General features: G+C 49.6%; 1 protein-coding gene across 1 annotated transcript in view; it reads right to left on the bottom strand.

Annotated features, from left to right (window-relative positions):
- Positions 1-25,366, bottom strand: part of Galnt2 (polypeptide N-acetylgalactosaminyltransferase 2) — a 101,770-nt gene extending 76,404 nt beyond the window's left edge. Inside the window, exon 1 of the mRNA XM_048367946.1 lies at positions 25,144-25,366. Coding sequence (XP_048223903.1) covers positions 25,144-25,269 — 126 coding nt within the window. The 5' untranslated portion in view covers positions 25,270-25,366. The remainder of the gene's footprint in view (positions 1-25,143) is intronic.
- Between the last annotated feature and the right edge of the window lie 389 nt (positions 25,367-25,755).

The following is a 25,755-nucleotide window of genomic DNA, read 5'->3' as shown; positions in this document are numbered from 1 at the left end:
GTGTGTGGCAAGTTCACTGAACAGTCTCCTGAAGACTCCAGAACCAGGGTGTGTGGCAACTCCACTGAGCAGTCCAGGTCTAGGTATGTGGCAAGTCCACTGAGCAGTCCAGAAGAAAGAGTGGGTGGGAGGAATCTCTCTCTGAAACTAACATCTCAGTCTCCAATTACCCTTTGACCCTACCCCCAGGGGCCCAGCTAGTTCCCACATATTCTGGCTGGTCCCCACTGCATCACTCAGCTGATCCGAGTGTTCTAGTATTCTGCCCATCATCTCCAGCCTCATGCAGGGCTGCTGTTCCTGCAGATCTGCCTCTACCTCTATCAGGAAACCTGGGCCACTGAAATTCTTTAGCATTTCTGTCTGTCATAAAAAACTGGCAAACAGGGGCTGGGGATATAGCCTAGTGGCAAGAGTGCCTGCCTCGGATACACGAGGTCCTAGGTTCGATTCCCCAGCACCACATATACGGAAAACGGCCAGAAGCGGCGCTGTGGCTCAAGTGGCGGAGTGCTAGCCTTGAGCGGGAAGAAGCCAGGGACGGTGCTCAGGCCCCTGAGTCCAAGGCCCAGGACTGGCCAAAAAAAAAAAAAACTGGCAAACAATTAGTAGGTCCTAGGCACATGGTACACATAGTAGAGGAAAGGAGACCCTCAAGGCTTGAGCCCTGTGGCTGGAATTCTCCCATCTGTGGAAGAGACAGATTGGTCCTCTGCTAAGACAAAAATGACAGGAACTCTTGCCACATCTTCAGGTCTCTGGGGTCTAGAATCTGGGGACTTGGGAATCTGGAAGGATTGTGGTGACAAAATAATAGACAGGTAGCACTCGTACACACAGCACCAAGCTAAGCTGCAGAAACATCATGCATGGTGCATGTGAAGCCATAGACACATCACATGTGGTACATGTAGAGCCATGGACATATCACATGTGTGTGTGGAGCCACAGACAAATCATGCATGGCATGTATGGAGCCATGGACACATCACACATGGTGTGCAAAGCCATAGATATGTTCACTTGGGGTGTGGGTAAAGCCATGGACATATATACATGGTGTGTGTGGAGCCATGAATATATCATGCACCGTACATGTGGAGCCACAAACACATGATGTGTAGTATGTGTGGGAGCATGAATACATGATGTGTGGTGCTTGTGCAGCCATGGACACATCACATATGGTGTGTGTGTAGCCATGGACATACATAACACACATGGTGCGTGTGGAACTATGGACACATTGTATGTGGTGTATGTGGAGCCATAGACATATCACATGTGGTGCAAGAGCTTATTATCTTCCCCTTCGAAGTCAGGAACTCCAAGTCCACTGGCTGAGAAGATGGCCACCAGAACAAGAAAGGCCATGTGACCAAGCATCCCTATCCAGACCCTAGTCATGATTCATAAATCACATCTATTTAAGTGCTGACTCTGTCACAATGTCCAGACAGGTCCCAAACCCAAGCTGTACTAGGGAAACCGGAGGCAAGCATTCTAGATAGGCCTGCGTGAGTGTCCTAAATGCCTCTTCCCACCCAAGTGAAGGTGTAGAGCTCAGGCAGAGCACAGAGGGCGTGGACCTGATGGGTGGTATGGATCGACTGCCCAGAGTCTCAGCCCAGGGGAAATCTGCTCCTCCCAACACAAACCTTTTAATCTAAGGCCAAATTCATGTAAGTGTAACAGGTAGCCAGGTACTAGTGGCTCATACCTATAATCCTAGCTACTCAGGAGGCCGAGAGCTGAGGATACTGGTTCAAAGCCAGTCAGGAAAGAAAAGCCTATAAGACTCTTAACCAGCAAAAAGCCAAAAGTGGCAGTATGGCTCAAGTTGCTAAAGCTTAGCCTTGAGCGAAAATGCTAAGGGACAGTGCTTAGAGCCTGAGTTCAAGTCCCAGTACTGGCGCGTGTGCGCACGTGCACACATGCACATGCATAAACATGCACATGCACACACACCCCCACACCCCACACATACAAAAGGAACAGGTGTGTCTATCTTAAAAATGACAAAGATAGAAAATGAACATGTGAACAATGTCACAGCAAGTAACCAAATTTCACAGAGAGAGAAGAAAAGCTCCAGAAAAGCACAGCATGGGTCACTGAAGTCAAGGGCACATAACATTGTGAGTGCATCTCACCCTACATGAATCTCTGCTTTTGCATATATCATCCACATTCTTATATGTCTCATTCCACTCTCTATAGTATATACATATATCTATAATCTTTTCTTCCTCATTTTACACACGCATATATTGTTTTCAATAATGAGGAAAATTCCTCCTAGGACAACTTCATTTCAAACCCACTCACATGTCCAAATGAACTGCTCCATCAGAACTGTCCTTGTGGCTTCATAGGCAAATACATTTTCCAGGGCTCAGCCAAACTCCTGTCAGTGGAGCCTGAATTCCCCATCTGTCTAGATTCAGGACCCCATCATCATACAAGCCAGTTAGGAAAGGAAAGCCCATGAGACTCATATCTCCAATCAACCAGCTCTATGAATGAGTCAGTCCCATCCTACAACCCCCAGTCACCTCACAGTGGCGATATTCAACTCTGTGCACCTTCACAAACCACAGGGCTCCAGTTCTGCCCCTGCCATACAACAAGGAGAAGAACCCAGTACCCTTGGCTTACCCATGAGCCCTCCTGTAAGGCAACCTCACCCTGGTCCTGGTACCCCAAAGATACTGCCATAAAACCACTCTCCAAAATTCCTGCTCCAACAAAACATAAACCATGCTTAAACTATGCTTCAAAAAAAACCCACACACACAAAACTATGCTTCATCATGAGTTCAAAACTCTTTATATAATAGGAACCCCAGGTCCATCCCCAGGTTGGGTTCAGAGCCAGTTCCTCCCAGCGCTCTGGCCAGAGCCACACACCCAGGCCTTCAGACAATGCCAGCCTCACTGCAGGACAGACCACAGATCTTCACCTCATCATGAACATACAGGGTAACAACACTGTCCTTTTCATGCACTGTGACTGGCATAAGTTGCGATGATAACATGAATGGGTGGGTGCTCATGCCACCATGACAAAAGCACTCAAGTCTCACAAGGGTGCTGACAAACTACTACACACCAGCCAGCTTCCTGAAGCTCAGCAGAGCCAGGGCAACTCCAGGAGGAAGTGAGCAATGAGAAGTGCAGCAACACGCACACTTGCTCATGCCCACAACAGTGAATGCCCTACAGGTATTCATTCCTGGTGCATGGCCCTGTCTCTCTCTACCTCTATAACCCCCTGATGTGAGGTGAAAGGACTGGATGAAAGCTAAGCACAAAACAAAGCTGAACAGAAAATAAAGAGTTCTTATGTCACAAGCTCAGGCCACAGGCCAAGCTACTGGCAATTTCAGCCACCTGCAGGGACTCAAGCACTCCAGCAACCTGTTTCTCTATCCTCTTGCCCCCACCTAGCACATCACATGTATTTCATGACCTACTGCACACAATCTGGCAGATGTCTCAAAGCTTCCCACACTTCAGATATGATGTAGTTAGGAGGCAAGGAATCATGATCCTCTAACTGGAGGGACACTGATCTGAGGCCACCAGCTGGTTCTGACAACCTATTCCACAATGACAGAAAAGGGGTCCTCTAGACTTCTCTCCCAGAAAATGAGATTTTGGTTTTCTAGACAGTAGTTTTGTTGGGATATGGAGAGAAGTGCAGCTGAATTTTATCAAATAAAGCCAGAGAACCTCACCTCCTCTCCATGCCCCCCAATACCCAGCCTGACAGGTTTGGTTGGTAGGCTAGGTATTTTCACCTGCAGGCATAAGAAGAGATTTAATCAGTTCATATGCTCTTTAAAAAGAAGTTATAGGGGGTCCTGAGCAGACCAAGTAGGGATCAGCACTCTAGAAGGATAAAGGGCTTGAAGCTATCACACTAGGTGCTACCATTCTAACCAGAAAAGAGGTCTCAAGTGGCCACACTAGATGTTGTCATTCTAAACAGAAATGCTAGATGCTATCATAGTAGCCAGATGAGGGGCCCTAGTGACCACACTAGACACTGTCACTCCAACTGGATGCAAAGAGTTTGCCACAAGAAGTCCACATAATCTAATGTCAGATTTAGGTAGATTCCCATCTACCCTTTGCAAGCAGTAATGCTTTCCTGTCCTCCAAACAGGACACCTGAAAGTAAACTCTCCCCCAAGCAGCCACATCTGCCACAAACTCTCCCAGAACAATAAGCCCAGATTCAGTGCTTATTATTCTTTTGGGCTCCTAATTTCAGATACTCCCTCATGGAAGACTGGCCTAAAGCTGTGCTTCTGCTAGGGCAGAACACCTTTTCACTGTTCCATTACTGCCTACAAGTTGGAGAATCCTAGCCTGGTGGCAGGAACCAGAAGGGCACCGGAGATGGTAGAGTGGGCAGGTCTGATTCACCTTCATGAGGCTCTCTCTGATTTTTCTTGTTCCTGACTTTAAAGGAGAATGAAGCTTGTTTTTCAGGGAAGAAAGTACTTATAAAAGCCACCTGAAGGCTGGGGATATGGCCTAGTAGCAAGAGTGCTTGCCTCATATACTTGAAGCCCTAGGTTGGATTCCCCAGCACCACATATATAGAAAATGGCCAGAGGTGGCGCTGTGGATCAACTGGCAGAGTGCTAGTCATAGCAAAGAGAAGCCAGGGACAGTGCTCAGGCCCTGAGTCCAAGCCCCAGGACTGGCCAAAAAGAAAAAAAAGGCAACTGAGACTCATAAGCACTTAGAATCTACCAGCACTTGAAACTGGCTCCTCTGATCCATCAAATCCATCTTGGCCTTTTTATGTGATAAATATGCTTACAAAGACAATCATGCCATTTTGCCAGTGAAAACCTTGGGAACCAGGGCTGATTCAAGGATTGAAGCCTTCACCCCAGCCTATTCCTCCTAGCTGGCAAAGGGACAAAAAAGGAAGTTAAAAGATATTGGGCCCTAAATTTCTCCAAGACTGCTATTCTTACTACACATCAGTCTACTGAAACTCAACAACTGCAAATTGCCAAGGGAAGAGAAATGTTGCATACCTCTCAAGGGGAAAGAAAAATTCTCAGGAGAAACATGAGTAGTTATGCGCACAGAGGAACAACCCCTAATATCACGTGATGCCATCATTAAACACATTCTTCTGGCCCAGAGCTTGGCTGGCCAAGGCCTGAAAGCTGATGAGACCATGAGCACCGCATCAAGAACCTCTTACAGAGCCTAACAACGGCTTTGTTTCCTACTTGATAAACTAGAAACACAACTTGAGTGGCTACAGCCTCTCAGGTCTATGCACATACTCTGCCCCACACACTGGGTGGGCAACCATGCATGACAAGAGGCACAGGTAGCCAGAGCCAGAGCCACCATAAAATCTAGAAAAGAGTTCTTAGGCAAGTCGCCTGGGACTGCAGCTAAGTAAAACTGGTGCTAGGACTCAACCCTGTATAGGGTCATTCACTGAACAATCTCTGGGACTTCAGCTTTGTGTTTCAGACGGCAGCACTAGGAATGCATCTGCAGGCAAGCTGCGGCCTTGGCCTAGAAGGCATCGAACATGTCATTAATTACTCACTTGCAGATGCGCAGATGACATCAAACTCAGATAAAGCAAGTTCTAGACTGGGGGCATCTCATAACATTGTAGTGTAGACAGGATCCCAGGGTCCCAGAGTAGCCTTTCCTGTAGGCATCAGGCCCAAAGGAAGGACTGAGCCCATTTGGGCTTGGCCAAAATGCTGCAGTGTCAGATGCCATCCACATGTGGAAGGGGAAGTGACTCATCTCTGCACTGTAGTAGAAAGAAAGATTCTTCCAGAATCAAAGGCCAGAATGGGTAAACTGTCCACAGCAGAAGGCAGGTATGGTGGCTACAAGGTTAGTGCTGACCTGGCTATGGCAACATGATACACACTGTCCCCAAACTTCTCTCCCCAGCCGGCATAATCAGGAATATGTGGAGAGCTTTGTCAGAGGAGCTGTGAAGCCTTGATAGAGATTCAGAAAACACATCCATGGAAGAGTGTGCATCAACAGTGCTTATTCCTGACTCCCAAAGATATCTGACCAAGTGTGCATCTCATGCCACACTGTCCATCATGGGCTCAGGATCCCGGAATCTGGTTAAAAACAGAAACACGCTATGCATGTAAATGGAGAATGGCAACCAAAGAAAGGACCTCAAGGAAAGCCAGTCTGGGCAGGGGACTGTGACAGTCCAGGCCTCTGAGCAACTGCAAAACATATACCATGTGTGCACAATATGTGCTTTATAGAGTTGCCAATGTTACAATATGCAGGGGGCCAAAAGCCAGCTCTCCTAAGACAAAAAAAAAAAAATCTGAAAGTCCACTCCTGAGGCTGCCAGGGCTCTGACTTCAATCTCTCCCAAGCATGATTCTGTGTGGTCAGAAATACCTGAGCTGGTCCAGCCAGCTCAGTGCAGGACTGCACCATGTTCCCTGTCTCTTGGGGGTCCCTAGCCAACCTTCAGCTTTTTTGTGGGCTGAATTCTCCTGGGCCTCACATCACATCTTGGTCAGCCTGGAGCACCCAATCAGCATTCAATAAACACAGTCCTAAAACCAGATACAAGAAATCTATGAACTACACAATTCATGTCCACTCCTCAGAATGTACCTTGTACTTTACAAAAACAGTTAAGTCAAGCAGAGGGAAGGCGAGAGGAGATAAGAAAGTCACTCCAGTGACTAGGGAATCTATACAAGATTCAGATACAGCTTTAATACTCACAAGTGCTGGACATGGTGGCTCACACCTAACACTACTTAAGAGGCTCAAATCTGAGAATAGCAGCTCAAAGCCAGCTCAGGCAAAAAAGCCTGTGAGACTCTTTATCTTCAACTAAGCATCAAAAAGCCAGAAGTGGAGATGTGTCTCAAGTGGTAGAGCCCTCACTTTGAGCAAATAAGCTGAGGGACAGCACCTAGGCTGCCCTAAGTTCAAGCCCCAGGACTGGCGTGTGGTCTGGGCACACACACACATACATACAGGTACATGTACACACACACACACACACACACACACACACACTCCTCATTGAAGGACTTACCTCTCCTTTCTAGGCCCATACTATGTATCCAAAGATGGAATATGCAGGACTCAACACCACCCAGTTTTCCCAGACCCATATAGGCAACAGGAAAAACCCCAGGTATGAGATGACCTGCTCTGATGTGCAGGCAGGGCAATTCACCTAAGTCCAGCTGTAAACAATCCATTGTGGGCCCAAGGAAAAGCCGCCAACTTCCTAGACCTAATGGCACTTTCAAAAACCTCTGCCTCCTTGTTCAGACCCCTTATAAGCCTGGTCCCAAATGCAGCCCCTTACACAACTTCCAAATCCACAAGAAGGTCTGTGCCCCTCACTGTTCCTCAATAACCAGTCCCTGCCTGTTGAGGATCGAGTCCCGGACTATTCCTTTTCCATTTTCCTAACACTCATAACCATGTATAGCCCCACTATAGTTCAAGGTAGAGCTAATAAAGTATTTGATGTTTCTATGAGAATTATTAAATCTTGCTAAACCTTCACTGTAAATGTATACAGAATGCAAATAAAAAAATCAGGGTAACTGCCTTTCCCTATATAATCAATCCAGCTCAACACAGTCCCCACTCTCTTCCTTTTTCTCTCTCACTTTCTCTTGCTCTTTTCTCTCTTTTTCCCTTCTTCCTTCCCCTCTGTCTGCCCATGCCTCCATCTTGTATGGGCTGGCAGTTTGCTCCCCGCCCCCCAAACTCCTTTCTGCCTGAACCATGTGGTGGGTTTCCTTTCTGGCAAACCTTACATCTGGTGTCTGATTCGGATTATATAGGAAAAGGTGGGAGATATGGCCAGGTGGATTGGATGTGACCTCAGAGAAGGAGGAGGTAACTGCCAGTTACCTAGGTAATTCAGGTACTAGGCGCAGACTTAAACAGGTGAGGGCATCTGCGTGGAGCCCTCCCAGGGGTGGACGTTACATTCCGGCCTTTTAATAACTATGAAAAAGGGCGCTGATTCCCTCTGGCTACTTCCTGCTGGCAAGGGGCATTGACATTAGGAGTAAAAGGTGAAGATGTGGCCCCTCCGGGAGAAGGCAAACAGCAGCTTTCTCCTGGTGGTCCTTGAATGAAGCCTGGAAGAAGTCTCATGAAGCAAGGGCTGTAATTAGGAATTGACCACAAATACTTGTCAGAGTTATTTCTCTAAACTTCCCGCTTTTTCCTTTGGCTTGTGGAGTGGATCAAACCCAGAATGGTTAGCCTTTGAGAGGGAACCTAGAAGGGGGTCCCTGGAACCCAGCCCGAGTCACACAATCAAGGGTACAAGCCAAAAGGTTGGGCCACTGAGACTGATGTTCTAGCCTAGGAGGCATTTTGACTTTATGGAGTAGTCTGGTGAGGACATAGGAGTCCATAAGGACGTAGATGGGGGGTCCACAAGGACAGAGTCAAATTCTCGGTTCAGGCATCCCTGAAATGAGGACAGGCCAAAAAGGCATAAGGGGTCCCTCTGGTGTGGTCAGACAAACTGGGGGCCTGTACATGGTAGTCACTCACCAGACGTAGAGAGGAGATGGTGTGGTGGTTTTGTAGCCAGCAATGGTAAAGCGGTAAGTCCGAGGTGAGGTTCCTCCGGCTTTTAGCAGTTTGGTCCAAGGACAGGTGGTCAAGGAGGTGGATTAACCCTCAAAACAGAAGAGGGAGGAGGGGATCCAGTGACTCCTGACTCTGGTCCCCTCCCGGGTCAAGGCACCAGATGTGAAGCTTGCCAGAAAGGAAACCCACCACATGGTTCAGGCAGAAAGGAGTTGGGGGGGGCGGGGCAAGCTGCCAGCCCACACAAGATGGAGGTGTGGGCAGACAGAGAGGAAGGAAGAAGGGAAAAAGAGAGAAAAGAGCAAGAGAAAGTGAGAGAGAAAAGGAAAGAGAGCGGGACTGTGTTGAGCCGGATTATATAGGGAAAGGCCAGAGATATGGCCAGGTGGATTGGATGTGACCTCAGAAAAGGAGGAGGTAACTGCCTCCAGCTGTGCCAGTTACCTAGGTAACTCAGGTACTGGGTGCAGACTTAAACAGGTGGGGGGCATCTGCATGGATCCCTCCCGGGAGTGGACCTTACAGTACTGGCTTGTTGTTGTTACTGAGCTCACCTATTCCTGTGGGTCCGATTTAGTTGAATAAGCCCTTTCTTTTTTTCATTATTTACTCTCCTCTCCCAAAACTATCTAGAGAGCAATCTAGTGTGATCCTGAGAGTCTCAGGACAAATTTAATAACATGAGAGAGAGAGCGCCAGTAACAGGACAGAGCTGTTTTGTTTGCTTCTAAACAAACCTTTCAGACTTCAAGCAAGGGATTAGTGGCTCTGCAGGAAACCGGATATAGTCACTTTCTCTCACTGAAGGAGCTATTCCCCAGCAAGTGGCTGGGCTGGACCTCTATGTGAATCGAACTCAAATAAAATGGGAATTGTAGGTTCAGGCCACCAAATCAATCACAACGAATTACCAAACTAGTTGTGTTTGAGCAGAGATCAGTGAGATGTCACTGAGCATGTTCACTGAAGGCACTAGTCTTCTACCTGTGTCCAGGACAAGGATGGGCAGGGGTAGAGAAACAGAACTAATTATAAACTGAGAGGCCAAGGGTAGACTTCTCATGGTGATCAAATGCAGGGTTATTAAAGGTCTTGGGGGGGGGGCGGGGAGCAGGGCTTCCAGCAGAGCCTGATTCTTCCAGCAGAGCCTGATTCTTCCAGCTTCCCTGCCCTCCACATTCCCCTGATAAGATGTGCTATTAACAAATATAATTCAATCACTTAAGCAGATGACTAAGCTGGACTGATAAGGCTGCTTTAGTCATAATTACCATAGATAAGTGCTTGTTAATATTTCAGCTCAGTAATTAGACCCTTCTTAAAAGGGAAATTTTTCTCTCATCTACCTAACCTGGCTGGTGCTAAAACAAGAAGACAAAGGCAGTTGATTTACTATCCTTAAGCCCAAAGCACCCAAGGACAGTTCCTGTGGCTCTGCTATGGCTGAAAAAGCTCTTTTTCTACAACTAGGCCACAAACACACACATGTGCGCACCCATATGCGCATGCGCACACACACACGCGCACACACACGCGCGCGCGCACACGCACACGCACACACACACACACACACACACACACACACACACACAGAGTGTCCAATGCCAGCACTGGGCCAACAGCAAGCAGCTCAGTGACTATTTCTGCAGGAAGCCCTCCCCAAATACAGTGGCTTAAGCAAGTCCTTACATGTCCTCTAGGTACCTTGCTCTGGACAGCTGGGCAAGAGGTCTTGGCCTCTTCCACACAGACTTACCCGGCCAGGTAAGGTTCCTTCTTCAGCAAAACAATGGGATGGGACAGTTTGGCTCAGGACAGCAAAGATAGGCTGGCTTGTTGATCAAATTAATGGAGGCACTGAGTGAGAAGCAGTATGCAGGTACAACGGGAGGAGAAAATGCCAGGCCTGAAGATGGAGCCCACCCACCACAGAAAGATCCTAGAATCACCACCCTCCAAGGCCAGTCAATCCCCAAGGAAAGTCCTGTACCCCAGAACTCCTCAAACCCACTTGGGACATGGACCCAGCACTGGACATCATTTCCCAGGGTTTACATCAAAGATAATTAATGCAAGCTGGGCCAAGAGCTAAGTGGACAGAATCTGTATTCTAACCTACCACTGCCACTAGTGCCCCAAAGCAACACTGTATTACACCTTTTTCCAGAGCCAGTGGGATTTCTAGAAAGACTTGATGCTAACACAGTGTGGGACTGGCAGAGCTCAGTCATCTGACTCCCTTCTGGATGGCATGTCCACAGTCCACTTATGCCACAGGACAGGCTCACACCCTGGTCTACAGACTCCCGCCCACATCCTGTGCCAGCTCTCTGCTTCATGGACACATAAATGGCAAGGCTCTGGTGGCCTCTGCATCTTAGTCCATGCAAGATTTCACGTGCATGGCAGCACATGTCCTCCTCATCACACAAGGACCTCTGGCCACACGAACACACTTGAGGATCTGAACTGAGATTTGTGTCCTGCCTGTGGAAAGGGAAGGTCATCATCCCCTGGCCGTCCAAGTAGATGGACAAGCATAAAAACTTAGGTGCAAAAACAACAAAATGCCATTCCCTCATTTAATAGTAAGCGCAGAGGCTAAAACATAGAAACTTAAGTTTACAAGCCTGTACACAGTCCAAGACTGATCTATGCTGCTCATGGCTTCTGCACTTCATCCTGTCCAAAGAGCTATAAAGCATACCTCACACTTTAGTCCCTTCCATCTGCCCAAAGCCCCCAGGAAGCCTCTGAAGTCTTCCTTCCTGGGTGATTGAGGCAGGGCCTAACTCCAGTGAGGAGTAGCTCTGGGTACAGACTTCTAGCCATCACCCTCTGTTTATCTGCACCTGGTTTTTCTAATTGCCCTCAGACATTAACCATTGTTATATTCGGTGACGTTTAGATTAGAATCCACTGTAACTGTACTCTTAACCAAGTTTGAAGACTAACAAAATGTCTTCCCAAAGAAATGCTTCATTTTATCAGAAAATGACAAGTATACGGCCCACCCTGAATCCTTTCTAGCTGTAAACATTGGATACAATCTTGTGTTAACTGAAGGTGCTTCCTTGGCCAGTATCAGATGACATGCAGATGTACAAGTGGGTCCTGAAGAGCCTCAGTTTCCACATCAGGAACCTATACAAGCTACATTCCATGGAGCATTGAATAAACACATAATGGAAATGCCTGGCCAAGAATAGCCCAAAGTACTCTATGTTTCTTCTCCATCACTGATTGTTTTTGTCCATTTATTTCTCTTTATCCTATTCTCCTTGCCCTAATCCTCACCTCCAAAATTGCATGACCCTACAGGTTTAAACTCTTCAACATATCTGTATTTACATACTTTTTCTATTAAGCTGTCTAACTCTTTTCAGGAATATATGTAGCAACTATCCATAACTCCACTAACGGACAATAACCGTGGTGGTAAGAGTGGAAATGTCACTCTCTAAAAATAAAGCCAGAAGGACCAGCATAATGAATGCTGTTAGCCTTCTGCAATGACTCTTCTAGGACATAGATCAATCCTGCTGAATGAACACTTCGGGATGTGGCTCATCAAAAGAGAATGTCCCACAGAGAAACATACCTACAATCTTCTCAGGGGGGCCTGAGAACTCCAGGAACATCAGGGGAACTTTGACTTTATCAAGCATGATCCACTAATCACAAAGTATTCTTGCTCACTGATTGCTGCAGTGTTGTAAGGCAAGTGGCATTAATTAATCAATCAGATCCACTCAGGATCTGGAACCTATGCAAACTTTCCAACACAGGAACACTCAAGTAAATTCATCAGCAACCAGGTAACTGTTAAGAGTCATCAGAGAGCCAGCTTCTTCCAGAGGCAGAGGAAGGGAGGGAAGGAAGAAGGGAGATGGGGAAGGGAGGGAACAGGAGGGAAGGAGAGAGTGAAGGAGGGAGGAAGACTGAGCTAACTGGATAAACCTCAAAGATACTGGGCTAAGTGGAACAAATCACAAAAGGACAAACATGGTGCAACTTGTTATATCTGATTCCTCAGGTAATTACATCATCAGAATAGAAGACTGAAAGTTGACCACAATCGGATCCTTCCTTCTGCAAAAGTTACCTCCAAGCAGGGAGGGGATCGTAAAGAGGGACAGAATTATAGGGCAAAACAAAGTCCCTCAATTCACAGAGAAGGACTTTTTCCTTTTTGTCCCAGTTATTGGTGCCTGAAGAGCTCAGGGGTTCAAGTGCTCACATAGCTTTTTCACTCAAAGCTGGTTAAGCCACACCTTCACTTCTGGAGTTTTGCTGGTTAAATGACGATAGGAATTTCTTGGATTTGTATGTCTAGGCTAGCCCTGACTCTCGATCATCATCTCATCCTCCTGAGTAACTAGGACTACATGTGTCAGCCACTAGTGTCTGGTGAGAATGACTTCTTTCACAGTTTCTTTCCTTAGAGGCCAGTATAAACCAGAGATGGCGAACTCTGTGGGCCTGCCTCTGGCCTCACTGTCCTTTCCAATGCCTTCCACAAACCCATCTCCATCCCAGCCCATACCACCTTGCTCCCTGGCTAAAGGACTGGCATAGCCCTCACATCCAGAGTCTGATGACATCTGCCACTATCTATTCTCCCTATATTCTGACTGAAATGACTCCAGATGCCCTCTGGCAAGGGGCCTCTATTACTTGTATCTGCAAACTCACATGTGATCAAGGACATGTTCTCTGGAATATTCCTAAGGATATCAAGTTTCCAATTAAAAGCCTTCATTTATTCTCTGTATTCCATGAAGGTGGGAAGAGCCCTTCAACACATTTCTATCCTTAGCTCAGGAGGTCAGCTCCATAGGCCCCACAGACTGCCAGCACTGCTTCTGGCATGCAGTGTCCAGCCTGAGGAGCACTGACTGGGCATGAATCCAGGAAGCACTAAGTACAGCCTTGGACATATCCCCTAGCATTTCAGATGTAACTCCATCTCCTTCTTGTTTGAAAGAAGTTCTGTCTATCCCATACATCAGCAGCAAAGCAATAATTCTATAGAGGATCAATCAAGACACAATATTAAAATAACCAGTCAATAGGAGAGCCCAAAGTCCTGTATGTAGTAAAGAAAAGACCGTCAAGTGTCCCATCCTGTGTCTAGCAGTGCACGCTACATAGCTGAAGATGTCTGTGCCATGTCCACACTCCTGAGGTGTGACCAGCACTTCTACCTATGAAAGCATGAGGATTTAAGGGCTAAATGATAAACAGCCAAAATGGCAACGTGGCATTTCTGGGCAAAAATTGATGCTGTCTCCCCTAATTCCTCCTGCTGCACCTGGAAAAAAAGCCAGCACCTAGAAATGATGCCTTACTGGCCATGAGAACCACTTGAGGCTAAGCACACAGAGTCCCATGTGAACAGGCAAAACTGACTCAGACCCTATGGGGCAGAGCCGACTCCCCCCTTCCCAGCAAGCACAGTCCCTTAGCTCAAACACAGGCCAGAGGGCACATCCTAAGGCCATGAGCGTACACCTAGGTCCACACAGTCACAGCTGGTCCTAATCTGTCCAGACACACAGGGTGGAAACATGGGCCTCCACTACCATTATCTCAAAGAACGGTGTCCACCTCTCAACTCTCCCTGAACACTGCTGGGACACAGCAAAGGCTGTTTTCTAAAGGACAGATCAATGCTTCCAAATGGGGATTCTAAATCTTGAAACATTTTAGCATAGAGTAGGCTTTAGAGGCTCGGGCAGCCTTCAAAAGTCACCACAGCTCCTGCTCCACCCCATCAGCCAAGCCAGCACTTTAGCATGTGTCCCTGTGTAGGGACACCTAACTGTGTACTGAACACCAGCCCGCCTTCCAAGCTTTGTCCACTATTCCTAAGTGTGAAGAGCTCTGAGAGAAACTGACAACCACCACATGCCAAATGGTCCTCCAGCTCAACCCTGCAAAGAGCTGGGAGTAGAGCTGGGGGTGATGATGGCATGGGCGATGATCATCCAGGTCCAAATAACAGGCTCCCTCCTATGGATGCAGAGCTGAAGCTCCAGATCTGGAAGGTGCTGATTAGAGGCCAGTGATCATGGCACCCGGGGAGGAAACGGTGAGTTGGGTTGCTCAGTTGTGGGCCAGCTCCTGGGGCCTGGATGTCTAAGGAACCTGGAAGGCGATGAAAGCCCGGCATACAATGGTCACCCCACCAGTTCATTCAGCTGCTTACTACTCCGGTGGGCCAACCCTGCTCCACGGTGCCCCTGGGAGCATCCACTGCACTTGGACTCATTATAGCACTTTAAAAGGGAGCCTGTGTGGGATGCTTCTGGGCCTTACTCAGCACCTCAGCTTCTTCTTTTACAACAACAGGGGTCTTCCTAGATCCAAGACAAAGCCAGAGAGAAGAGGAAACAGAAAGGAATGAAATATAGGAAAGGAAAGCCACACTCTCAGGGCTGCTCAGTGCACCAGTCCTGCTCCCAGCAACCCACTCTGGGGCAGAAGATCAAGCCAGAAATGCAGGGTAAGGGAACGGGTACAGAAGCAGCAGTAGGAGGGGCCTCCTGAACCTCCTTGGTATCAGCCTGTCAGCTTGCTGATGCCCAACACATGTTCCATGGAGGAAAAGTCCCAGAGCCACCCAGGAGCACTGTCAGGTTTAGGTGACCATCTGCCTCTTGCCAGTCATTACTAAATAGGTTTTTCCAGATGATTCTTCCTAAAATCATCAGAGGTGCAGCTCTTAATCTGAAGTGTGGGAAGCAACCTTCACTCTGAGCTCCCTGACACAGGCCAGCCTCAGGCCTTGCAGGAGGCTTGGTTGCTGCCACAACTGCTACTTAGTCTTCTCTGTCACTCACCTATAAGCCAGAAACTCTACTAATGAATCTAAAAGGATGTTTACTAATTAAAACCTTGGTGAGAAGTTTTTCAGGTAACATGCTAAGTTCAGATAATAATGGTTCAAGATGTTGAGAAAGCAATTGTCAATTAGTTTAAATATTATGTAGCCACACAGTTACAGACCACATCCTGATATAACTTTTCAGACAAACTACAAGAGATAAAAGATAGGATGGAAAGAGCTTAACCACATCATCAGACCAGAGACAAACATAGGCAGCTCACCCTAGCTGGCCGGAATGCTGACCTTTCTTGGCTGTTTCCTCATCTAACGGAGGAGCAAGGATGCACAAGTCCTGCCACCGTGGAGGCTGAGAGTCTAGTCTCTACTCCCTACATCAGTACCTCCCCACCAATCCCCACCACCTGCTGCAGTCACCACCTCAGCACTTGCTGTGTGTCACTTAGAGCACTTTACACATCACTGTGCTCCCCATGAATGATAGTGAAGACATTGCAGAGGTGGTTATGTGACTTGCCTAAGGCCACAGCACTGCCTAGGAAGCCAGAATTCACACCCAAGCAGCCTGGCAAGAGTCCAGGCCCAGCCCCTGCACTCTATGTCCTCAGTTCCACACCTTCTCTGGAGAGATGTCCTAGAGTCAACTGTGCCATTAAGAGTTCCTATGGACAGCTTCCCAACTGTCAGGACACAAAGCCAGGAAGAGGCAAAACTGTCTCAAATGTCTCTCAGCTGTCTTACAGAATTGCCCTGGCATCCTGTGGCACTGGGACCTACCACTAGCGCCAGTAACTTAGTGGCCTGGTGGCAAGGCAACCACTTACAAACTGTGTGGAGTTCCCTGCAGAGCCTGAAGTCAGACCTAGCCTGGGTTCTGCACCTGGGATTTCAGCAGACAGGTCCATCCCTGAACGTACAGCCCTCCTCTGGGGCTGACTCCCTTCCACACTCCCCTAAAACAGAAGGACCCACAGCATTAATGAGCTCTATGCTTCCAAACAAATATGACACACCTGGGAATGAGGCTGGCACCTCCCAACAACGGGGTTAAAACCAAAAGCATACTATCCAGATACACCTTTCTGCGCCACTGGAAACAAAGTCATGTATTCTTCACTACCTATTAGGGAAAAAAAGCTCTTTAAAATAAAAGACTGCTGCGATGATGACAGATGCAAGTCATATTTATCCCCAGGATGGGAGAACCTATCTGTGTTGCTCTCCTTTCTAAGACAAAGTACATCTGATTCAAGTCTTCCTGGGCAAATGCAGATCCGTGTGTAGTGTCCTCTTACCCAGACACACACAGAGCACTCTCTGCCAACACTGTTGCACCACGTCTCTACCTGCCTCTATGAACCATTCAGGAAGCCTGTTCATGACGCTGGGCCTTGGGTCTGAAGTTTAGACCACCCAAGAACCCAGACTCTTCTACTCCAGGCTTGTCCCAACTTCCTTCAACCTTACATCTGTGGTTTTGATGAAGATGAAGTAAATGATCACTGGCCTCTAATCAGCACCTTCCAGATCTGGAGCTTCAGCTCTGCATCCATAGGAGGGAGCCTGTTATTTGGACCTGGATGGTCAGAGACAGGCTGGAAAGCCAGGGAGCCCGGGCTAGAATTCCAGTAGCTGGTAGAACATTCAACCTCCAGTACAGCTTTGCTACAGAACAATCTTCAGGGAAGACCTGGTACCAGAGGGTCTGCCAGAAACTGCATTGGGAATGTAGGAAGAACACCTACCTGACATCCTGCCCGAGAAGCTGGGTAAGTAAGCAATAACTCTAAGCCCTGCAAATATGCAGCCACAAGGAATGACAGAACCTCAAGTTACCAAGAATTTTTACACCTGCAGAAAATAATGCAGTGAGTGTGGTATCCTTGCAAAATCTCTCATTTGCAAATATGATGTGATGCATGAGGCTTTGCAATAAGATCCTCAGTGGAAGGAAGCAAAAATGAGTCAAATATATTTATGTCTCCCACTGCAGCTTTCCAAGTCACCCATGCCTCCTGAAGAGTAGTTTGTGACCACAAGCAAGAATACTGAGAACAAGGAAGAGGTGTCTGGCCTACAATAAGAAGGGTGTGGTTAGGACCAGACCTAGTGAGGGTCTCTGGGCTACTTAAGCCGAGTGACTTACACTCCACCATAAAAGCACTCGCCAGAGAGGAATGCAAAGCAGTTAGAGAATTCTTACAGAAAATTCTTACAAGAAACCAACAAATGGATGTTTTCCTGTCAAGATTGTATGAGACAGGAAGCAACTCTCAAAGAAACCTCACCTCTTTCCATCGGGAGAGATAATCCTCCACAGTATTTCCAAACCAAGGAAGGAGCACGACCTCTCATTGAACATCAATCCAGGAACCAACGAAGAGGTAACAACCCACAGAGTGTGGCTGAGAACCACATGACTCTCTTCTCAAAAACTGTAGGCCTGTGCAGTGAGTGGGGGCTGCCTGAACAGAGAAGACCCTGTCCCAATGCAGGAAAGTGACTGATACACCACAAATGCCCAAAACACATCTGAATAGGTGCAAGCCCAGCAGCTGCTCTGAAAACTCCTTCTCTTTACATGACTCTGGTAATAGGAGTGGCCAAAGGGTGACATTCACATTCAAAGGGGTCAGTTTTCTCTCAAGAGACACAAGGGCTGTCACTGGCTCTCATGCCAATGAGGACAAGAAGGACCACCACTGGTTAGTTCTGAGTTGCCTGACAGTTTATCACAGAAATTGAGATGGTACCTGAAGAAGCCGTAGGCCAAGACAAGGGCCACAATGTATATCATCTCCAACTCAAACATCTAACTTCTGCAAGTATGTCACTGGCTTAGAAGAAAACCCTCAAACCAATCCCTAGAAAACAAATCATGTGGGGCAGGACAGATGTTGACTTGGGTCTCTTCGGGTCACAGGCTAGCTAACTACATAATTGACAAGCTGTCTAAAGGACCCAGAAAGAGCCAATAGCCTTTAGTGCTTTTATGGTTTTCCTTGGAAATGCTGTGCTGCCAAAAGCTCTTGGTGGCCCAGTGGACAACTGTTTTAGAAGCAGGAAAATATGGCTCAGAGCAATTCAACTCTGAAAAGTTCTAGGAACATCTTACCCAATATATTCCACTTTTATATTTCTTTGTATCTATCCACAGAGCAATATATGGAAAAATCGATGTCTAATTAAGTCTGAAAGAGCTATTTCAATAAGCAGAAAATTTAAAAAATGTTAGCTGATAAGAAGCCATTGTAATTTGGTCCAATGGAGAGCATTTTTTCTTTCCTAGTGATACATAAAATAAGAGTATTTTACCAAGTGACATCTGAGTTCATAAAAATGAAACAGCCAGAAGGAGAGACACGATGAGACTAGTGATGACCAAAATAGAGCTGAGAAGGCACACAGCCATGGAGCTCACCAGATGGGATAAGCAGGGTGGGAGGGAGAAAGGGGTCACAGAGCAAAGATTCAACATTTGGGTCAAAGGAAAGGCCTTGAGGTGAGCAGCACAAGGACAGTAGGACTTCAATGCATCCACACCAGGAAACAAGCCTAGCACCTATGGCAGCTATACAAACCACCAGTACAGGTGTCTTCACTTACCCTAGTCCTAATAGCAGTGTGCTTAATTTAGGGGCAACTCCAAACACAGGCCTTTAATTTATACCAACTTCTCACGCTTCCAGAGGGCAAATCAGCTGAGCAAGTAGACCTTTGCCTGAAGCCTGTCGATTTTCCAGAGCAGCTCAGCCTAGACTTGGCCTTGGAAGCAGGTAAGAAACCTCAACAGCACTCCTGGCTCAGGCCAAGCTGTCCCTGGCCACCACATGGACGTTCTCTGGAGTTGTCAGCCTCTGAGAACACAGCTAGCTGCTCAGCTGGCACCGTCTGGCCCCATGAGCTCCCACGGATGCCCCTCCCTCAGCAGCCATACTCATGAGCCACAGCTCTGTATCACTTCACACCAACACCTCAGATCATGTGAGAGAGAGAAAGGGAGTACCCACAGGCTCTGACTGCTGGCTTCTTGGAGGCCAAACACTACTGTCACAGCACTACTGAGCACGCACGGGCTCCAGGTCACAGCACTACTGAGCACGCACGGGCTCCAGGTCACAGCACTATGGAGCATGCACGGGCTCCCATGTGCCTTCCAGACATTGCAACAGCACACTGGGTAGGAGCACTGCAAAGTCAAGAGGTGGCCCAGGAAGCCCAAGGAGTGACAGCCATGCCCTCAACTACAGCTGCCTCTGCAGCCCAGCAGATTTCTCCACCTTTTTGCCATTGTTTTCTGCAGCTTCTTCATTGGTACTATGGAAAAGGTAAAGGGCTATCTGGAGAGCGGGGAATCAATCTGTAAAACTTTTTAGAAGCAACAATGCCATGCAAGCATTTACTACATTTAAAACAGTAAAGTCACATGACTCCTCCTCACTAGAGTCTGTCAACCACACAGCAGCAGTTTCCTTCTGAGAATTTCTAAACACACAGGGAGAACTACAACTGTCAATGGCACCTGCAGTAGGTACAGTCAATTCTGCACTCCACTCACACTGGGCAACATCTGGCTAGACTGGAGGAGCTCTCCTGAGAGGGCAGAGACCATCCAACAGAGGCCCCCACAATGAAGAATTGCCCACCAGCCACAAATGTCAGCTGGGCTAGATTTGAGAAACCCCCAACTAGGGCAACTACTGTCTCTAAGTGTCCTATACCTGCCAAAATGCAAGTCTCAATTTGGGCTCTAGAAACATAGTAATTCCCTAGAAAAGCCACTCTTCCCTGAAAAGGGACAGGAAGTTGCCTGCCCTGCAGGCCCAGGTAGCAGCAAGAGAGGGTGAAGTGAGGGGACCCACCAGTGAGATGCTCCTGGGGTGCAGGTACAAAAGTGACCACCAAAATATCATGTATTCCAAAGATCTGCAGGGCCCTGAGTGAGTGACATGGTCTGCCCCAGACAGCCACCCTCCATGGTTTAATCACCAATGGACTCCATAAGAGGGATCCTGTAACTGGAAGGCTAGAAAAGCTCTTTAATTACAGGCCCACAAGTGAGACTCTATGTAACATAGGGTTTGTTTTTTCTAGATCCAGCCCAGATGAATCACTAGTCTACATTTCAGCATGCTAAGGAATCTGATCTGTACAAAATGACACACGTTTCCCAAGCCCAAACTACTGGATGTGACTAAGTACAAAAACAAAAGGCATTTCACCCCACACTGAGGCTGGACCAGTCACCTGTCCAGCTCAGAAACCTGAGAAATGGAGGAGGCCCAGCAGCAATGGCTGATGAGTGCTGTGGCCTGATTTTTTGTAACCTGAAAATGATGGGTACATGGTCTACAGAGAAGAGTGGAGGAAGCTTGACTAAGCTACACACTCCTGGCACCTCCCCACAGGGGTTAATCCTGAAGATCACACAGGGGCCAAAGATCAGAGAGTATTTATACCCCTGAGAGAACAGGTCAAGTTGCCCTCTGAGGGCAGGGGTGTCACTTGATGAATTTGCTTGCTCAACACACTTGGAGTAATAGTGACCCACCAAACCACCCCATCCTGGAATCCCTTCAGGTGTGCATGGGAACACGGTGAGGGGTTCTTCCTCCTCAAGAGACCATCAGGAAGGAGCTAGAGACTGCTACCATGGGATGAGAGCAGCAGGAAGACAGGGCCAATGACTAGCTCAGGGAAAGTGTCTTTCAGGTTAGGGATGAGGACTCGACCTCTTTGGAGGTGGGCTGCTGCAGGGTGACACACACCTGTACCAACTCGTTACACATGGCACAGAGGCAGGTCTAGAGCCATCCAGGCAGTTCACCCTTAGCTGCTAAACATGAAAATGGGTGCCAAGGAGAGAAAGGCAGGTAGAGAATGGGAGTTAACAGAGTGTCACAGTCAACAGAAGGACTCTGGCTTGGGAGTCTCAGATTCATCCTGCCCTCAGCACTCCTGGGACTGCTTCCCCAAGTAGAAAGGAATAACTAACTACCTCAGTGGGGAGAGTGGCCTGGCCAAGGCTGAAGGCTTACCCTGTGGATTCTGCTGGGCCACCAGGACACTCAGCAGGTTATTCCCAGAAACACCTCCCTCAACCTCCACCAAAGCCTCCAGATCTGCCCAGTCAGCCTAAGATACAACTCCTCACCTCTGGACGTGGTGGGCAAGCGACAACAGGCTCACCCAATCTTTCCTGAGGGACTCCTCTCCACAAGGACTTGAGAGCCAGGGACAGAGCAACGAGAAACCACCTTGTGTGCATGTCTTCCTCCAGCTATCCTGCTGGCCCACCTCAAATACCTCTTCCTCCATCTAAACAGCGTCCCTCTCCCAACCAGGAGCAAGGCTGGAGAGACAACAGAGGGTCTGAAGCCTGGGAAAACCCTGACCAGCTTCCAGGGCCTCCCACCCCACCCTGCAGTGTGAGAGCCAAGCAGGCTGAGCAAGTTGATCCCACTCCAGGATCAGCAGCTTCATTTTCACTTTTGCTGGAAGGCCCTTGGCTAAACTCATTATTTTTGCACTGTTTACTGGCCACAATCTGTTGTATTTGAATGCCAGCAGGTAGCCACCACAGAACTATGTGATAGGGAGCTTTATTTTCTTTAAAGAGAGAGGCTTCAGTGCCCGCTGACTGATTAGGCTACAGGGTGTTCCCCTACAGTCCACCTACCCCACTTCAACTCCCAATTGCCAATGAACTTTCACTGGATGGCAAACCAATCCCAGGTGACAGGGACTGGTGCCCCTTTTCCCACCAGTAGTCTACAGGACCACTCTGGACGTGACCCCAGGTGGCAGCCTTACATCAGCTTCAAGCATGTGCCTTCCAGCAATCACAACGGCTCCTGGGGAGAAGGAACCTGAGGAGACTGAGGGAATGCAGAGCCCTCCCTAGGACTCACTGCTCCAGCACTTCCACCAGTGCCCCCACCACTGTGGACTTTATCCCCAAAGCAAGCTCCACATCACACCCACTTTCTCTACTGACAGCTAACAGGAACTGCCTGTGACACCACAGCTGGGCACAGAGCTAGCCAGGGTGCCTAGACAACATTACAAAAATGAGTCGTTTGTGGCATTCAAGGCTCATTGCACAAGCCACTGAGGAACTGGTCAGGTCTGTCTCCGGAGTATAAACGAGGGGAGGGGTAAGAGGGTCCAGTTTTCCAGAATCCAAGACAACACATGGGACTCCTGGTTCACTCTATTCTTGGGAGTTTGTAGGGTTTTCTCATTCCATTTTTCCCACTCAAACTCCTCCATTCAGACCCCAAAGCAAAGGCACAGCACCCCCGAAGGGCAATGACATGGGCCCTGGGTTCCACCCCAAGGATGTAGGAAGCAAGAACAAAGGGTGTACGGACTGTCAACAACACTCACTGTTCCCCTGCCGGACACCCTTCCTTTGCACCCCAGACAGCTACACTACAGTCCACAAGAGATCTCCCCTCAAGCAGCTCTATCCACTGCCAAGGTACCATGGCCCCAGGGAGACTTAACATGATTAAAATTTTAAAGCATTTAATATGCTCAAAGGAAAGGCAACCTTGAAGTGCAAATCATCAATTTAAGAAAGAGCAAAATAAAAGGGGTACCTATACAAATGTAAATGAAATGTAATTTTAAACAATGGCATTCATAAATTTCTTTAACACAAACAGCATTGAGACTGGAGTTTTTTGGCAAATGCTGGGGGGGGGGGGGGGTGTCTGTGCAGCAGTCTGCAATCCCAGGTGAGCTGAGTTTCTGGGTTTTGCCAGAGAATAACAGTTCAGAGATGAGTTACTTAACAAGCAGGGCACACAGTAAGGGGCCAGGCTGGGCTGCTGAAGCAGCAGAAATCCTAGCATAGCTTTCTCAGACAATCCCCAAAGCCTAAAACAGAAGCTAGCGCCCATGAAAACAGTCAGTGCGGGAAGAAACCGAATGAATACGGAGTAGAGCCCAAACCTGAGCAGTACAGAACACAAGAAATGTAAGTCCTTACATCTGAAAAACTATAGTGCTTACATTCTATTCTCACATTCATACCCCACTCTTTTTATATCCTTATTTTACAAGCCAAATGTAGTCCTTTATCATGATGAATTAAATGTAGAAAGACTTCTAGTGTCTAAACTCATGGAAACAATGCAGAAAGGGAGACAAAATAGATTAGGAATTCTAGGTAGGGTTCTATTCACCTCCTCTAGCCGTTAGACTTAAACCCTCTACATTTTATTTCTATCAGAGTCCACCTCACCATATTAATGTGACTTCTACAATTTCAAAACCTACTGCATTTACACACCTCTTCCTCCACTGAGAAATTAAGCCAATCTAAGAGCTAGGATTACATTTTATGTATGGTTCACCCACAGAATACAATTCTGGATCACCAATTGTTCAACTGCCCACTTCTCCTACATGGTCTTTACCAGGCCACAGGGAGTTCTTGGATTTTTTTTAAGGTCAAGATCATTCCTGACAGGTGTCTGAAGACTTTAATAGGGAGACCCTCCCAACAACTGTCCACCAGCTGAAACCCCCAGGATTAAGCATCCTCTGGGAAAGCTGGCATCCACCCTAAGCAGCCACACGTGGGTCCTTGGTTTGCTTTTCTTTGTGTGAGCGGCAGAAACTTTCGCCAGGCTTCACTCACTATGCCAGCGGGCTCCCAAGTTCCCAGGCCATGCCAGGGACCGGTCTACTGGGAAGCAAAATTGGTACAAACCATTTTGGTTTTCAAAGGACAGGTCAGGCCAGGCCAGGGGCGGAGGGGGGGCGGGCAGGGAAGGGGTTGCTCTATATAAAGCGAATCCACGAGCTTCCTCCAAGATACCTCCACCTCCCTCGGCACCTGAAGCTGGAAAGTTCAGAAGTAGCGGTGAGCCTGTCATCGCCTCTGGCATTTGGGGTCTACCACCGGGGGCTGCGAATCAGTCTGGTCAGCTACAGTTAGTCCCTCGGGCAGTTCCCTTGCCCGAGGTAGCCCGGCACACCTCGGTGAACTCAAGCTTCACCGGGTTCGTGGTGTCACGGGAAGGGGGGTTCCGGAAGTTCGGAAATGACAGCACTGCTCTCGCGACGGAGGAGCCGGTCTCACAGAACCACCCCGACCGCACAAGTGCGGGAGCCAGGCCCGTCCGCGCAGGGCCAGGGGCCGGACCTCGCCTCCGGCGCTCTTCTTCCCGCGGTGCCCGGCCCAGGCGGCCGGCGCTCCGGCACCGAGACGCGGGGCCCACAGGGTCCCGTGGGGGCATACACCGGCGCCCGGGCCTCCGGGCCTCCGCGCCCGGCGGGGAGAGCGCCCGCGAGCCAGGCAGCGGGGCCGGGAGGGGCAGAGCGCGGCGCGGGGCTCCGGCGGAGCACGGGCGCTCGTTCCGTCCGGGGCCGTTCTCACCCCGGAGGCAGAGGGCGAGGCAGGGGGCGAACCCGGGACTCGGCCCACGGGGAGCCGCGGGAGCCCGGGGCTGGCAGCCACGGACCCCGAGCGGCTGAGGAGAAACTTGGACCCGGGTCTCGTCGCCCGCGGTGCGGCAGGGCGGCCGCCCGGGCCCCGCGCCCCCGCCCGGCCCCGCAGCCCGCACCCCGGGCGCCGGCCCGGAACTCCGCGGCGGGACGGCCCGCGAGGCCCGCCGGGGGCTCCGGCCCCGCGCCCGCGCAGGCCGCGCGCCTCTCACCTTCCTGGCGGCGGCGCCGCCCGCGCCCGCGGCCAGCGCGGAGCCGCCCCCCGAGTACATGTAGTAGGCGATGCCCAGCACCCACAGCAGGGCGAAGCACAGCAGCATCCGCGAGCGCCGCCGCATCCTCCCTCTCGGCGCGGCCGCGGGAGCGCAGCCTGGCCGGCGCTGCGGGCGGGCGGGCGGGCGGGCGCGGGACCGGACGGGGCGGGGGCGCGGCGACGCGGGAGGACGCGGCGGGCGAGCGGGCGGGCGGGCGGCGCTCGCGCCCGGCAGGAAGCGACAGCCCCGGCGGCGGGGTCAGGGAGCAAAGGGCGACCAATCGTCGCGGAGAGGCGGGGCCCGCGCGGGGCGGGGCCGCGTCTCCATGGCAGCGGCGCCCCCGTGAGTGGCAGGTGGCCGCCGCGAGGGCGCGCCCGGGCCGGGCTCGGTGCGCGCGCACGCCTGGCGTCCGGCGGGGCGGCCGGGGGAGCGGTGGGCGCGGACGTGAGCGGTGGGCTCGGCCCGCACGCCGGCCCAGGCTCCCCGCGAGCCCGCCGCAGCCGCCCGTCGGAGCCGCCCGCGCAGCCGCCCTCCCGGCCCGGGCGGGCACCGGGAAGGCGGTGTTGGGCA

This window comes from Perognathus longimembris, chromosome 18, assembly GCF_023159225.1.
Source record: "Perognathus longimembris pacificus isolate PPM17 chromosome 18, ASM2315922v1, whole genome shotgun sequence".
NCBI classification, from domain to species: Eukaryota; Metazoa; Chordata; class Mammalia; order Rodentia; family Heteromyidae; genus Perognathus; species Perognathus longimembris.
This window is presented reverse-complemented; position numbering and strand designations above follow the sequence as displayed.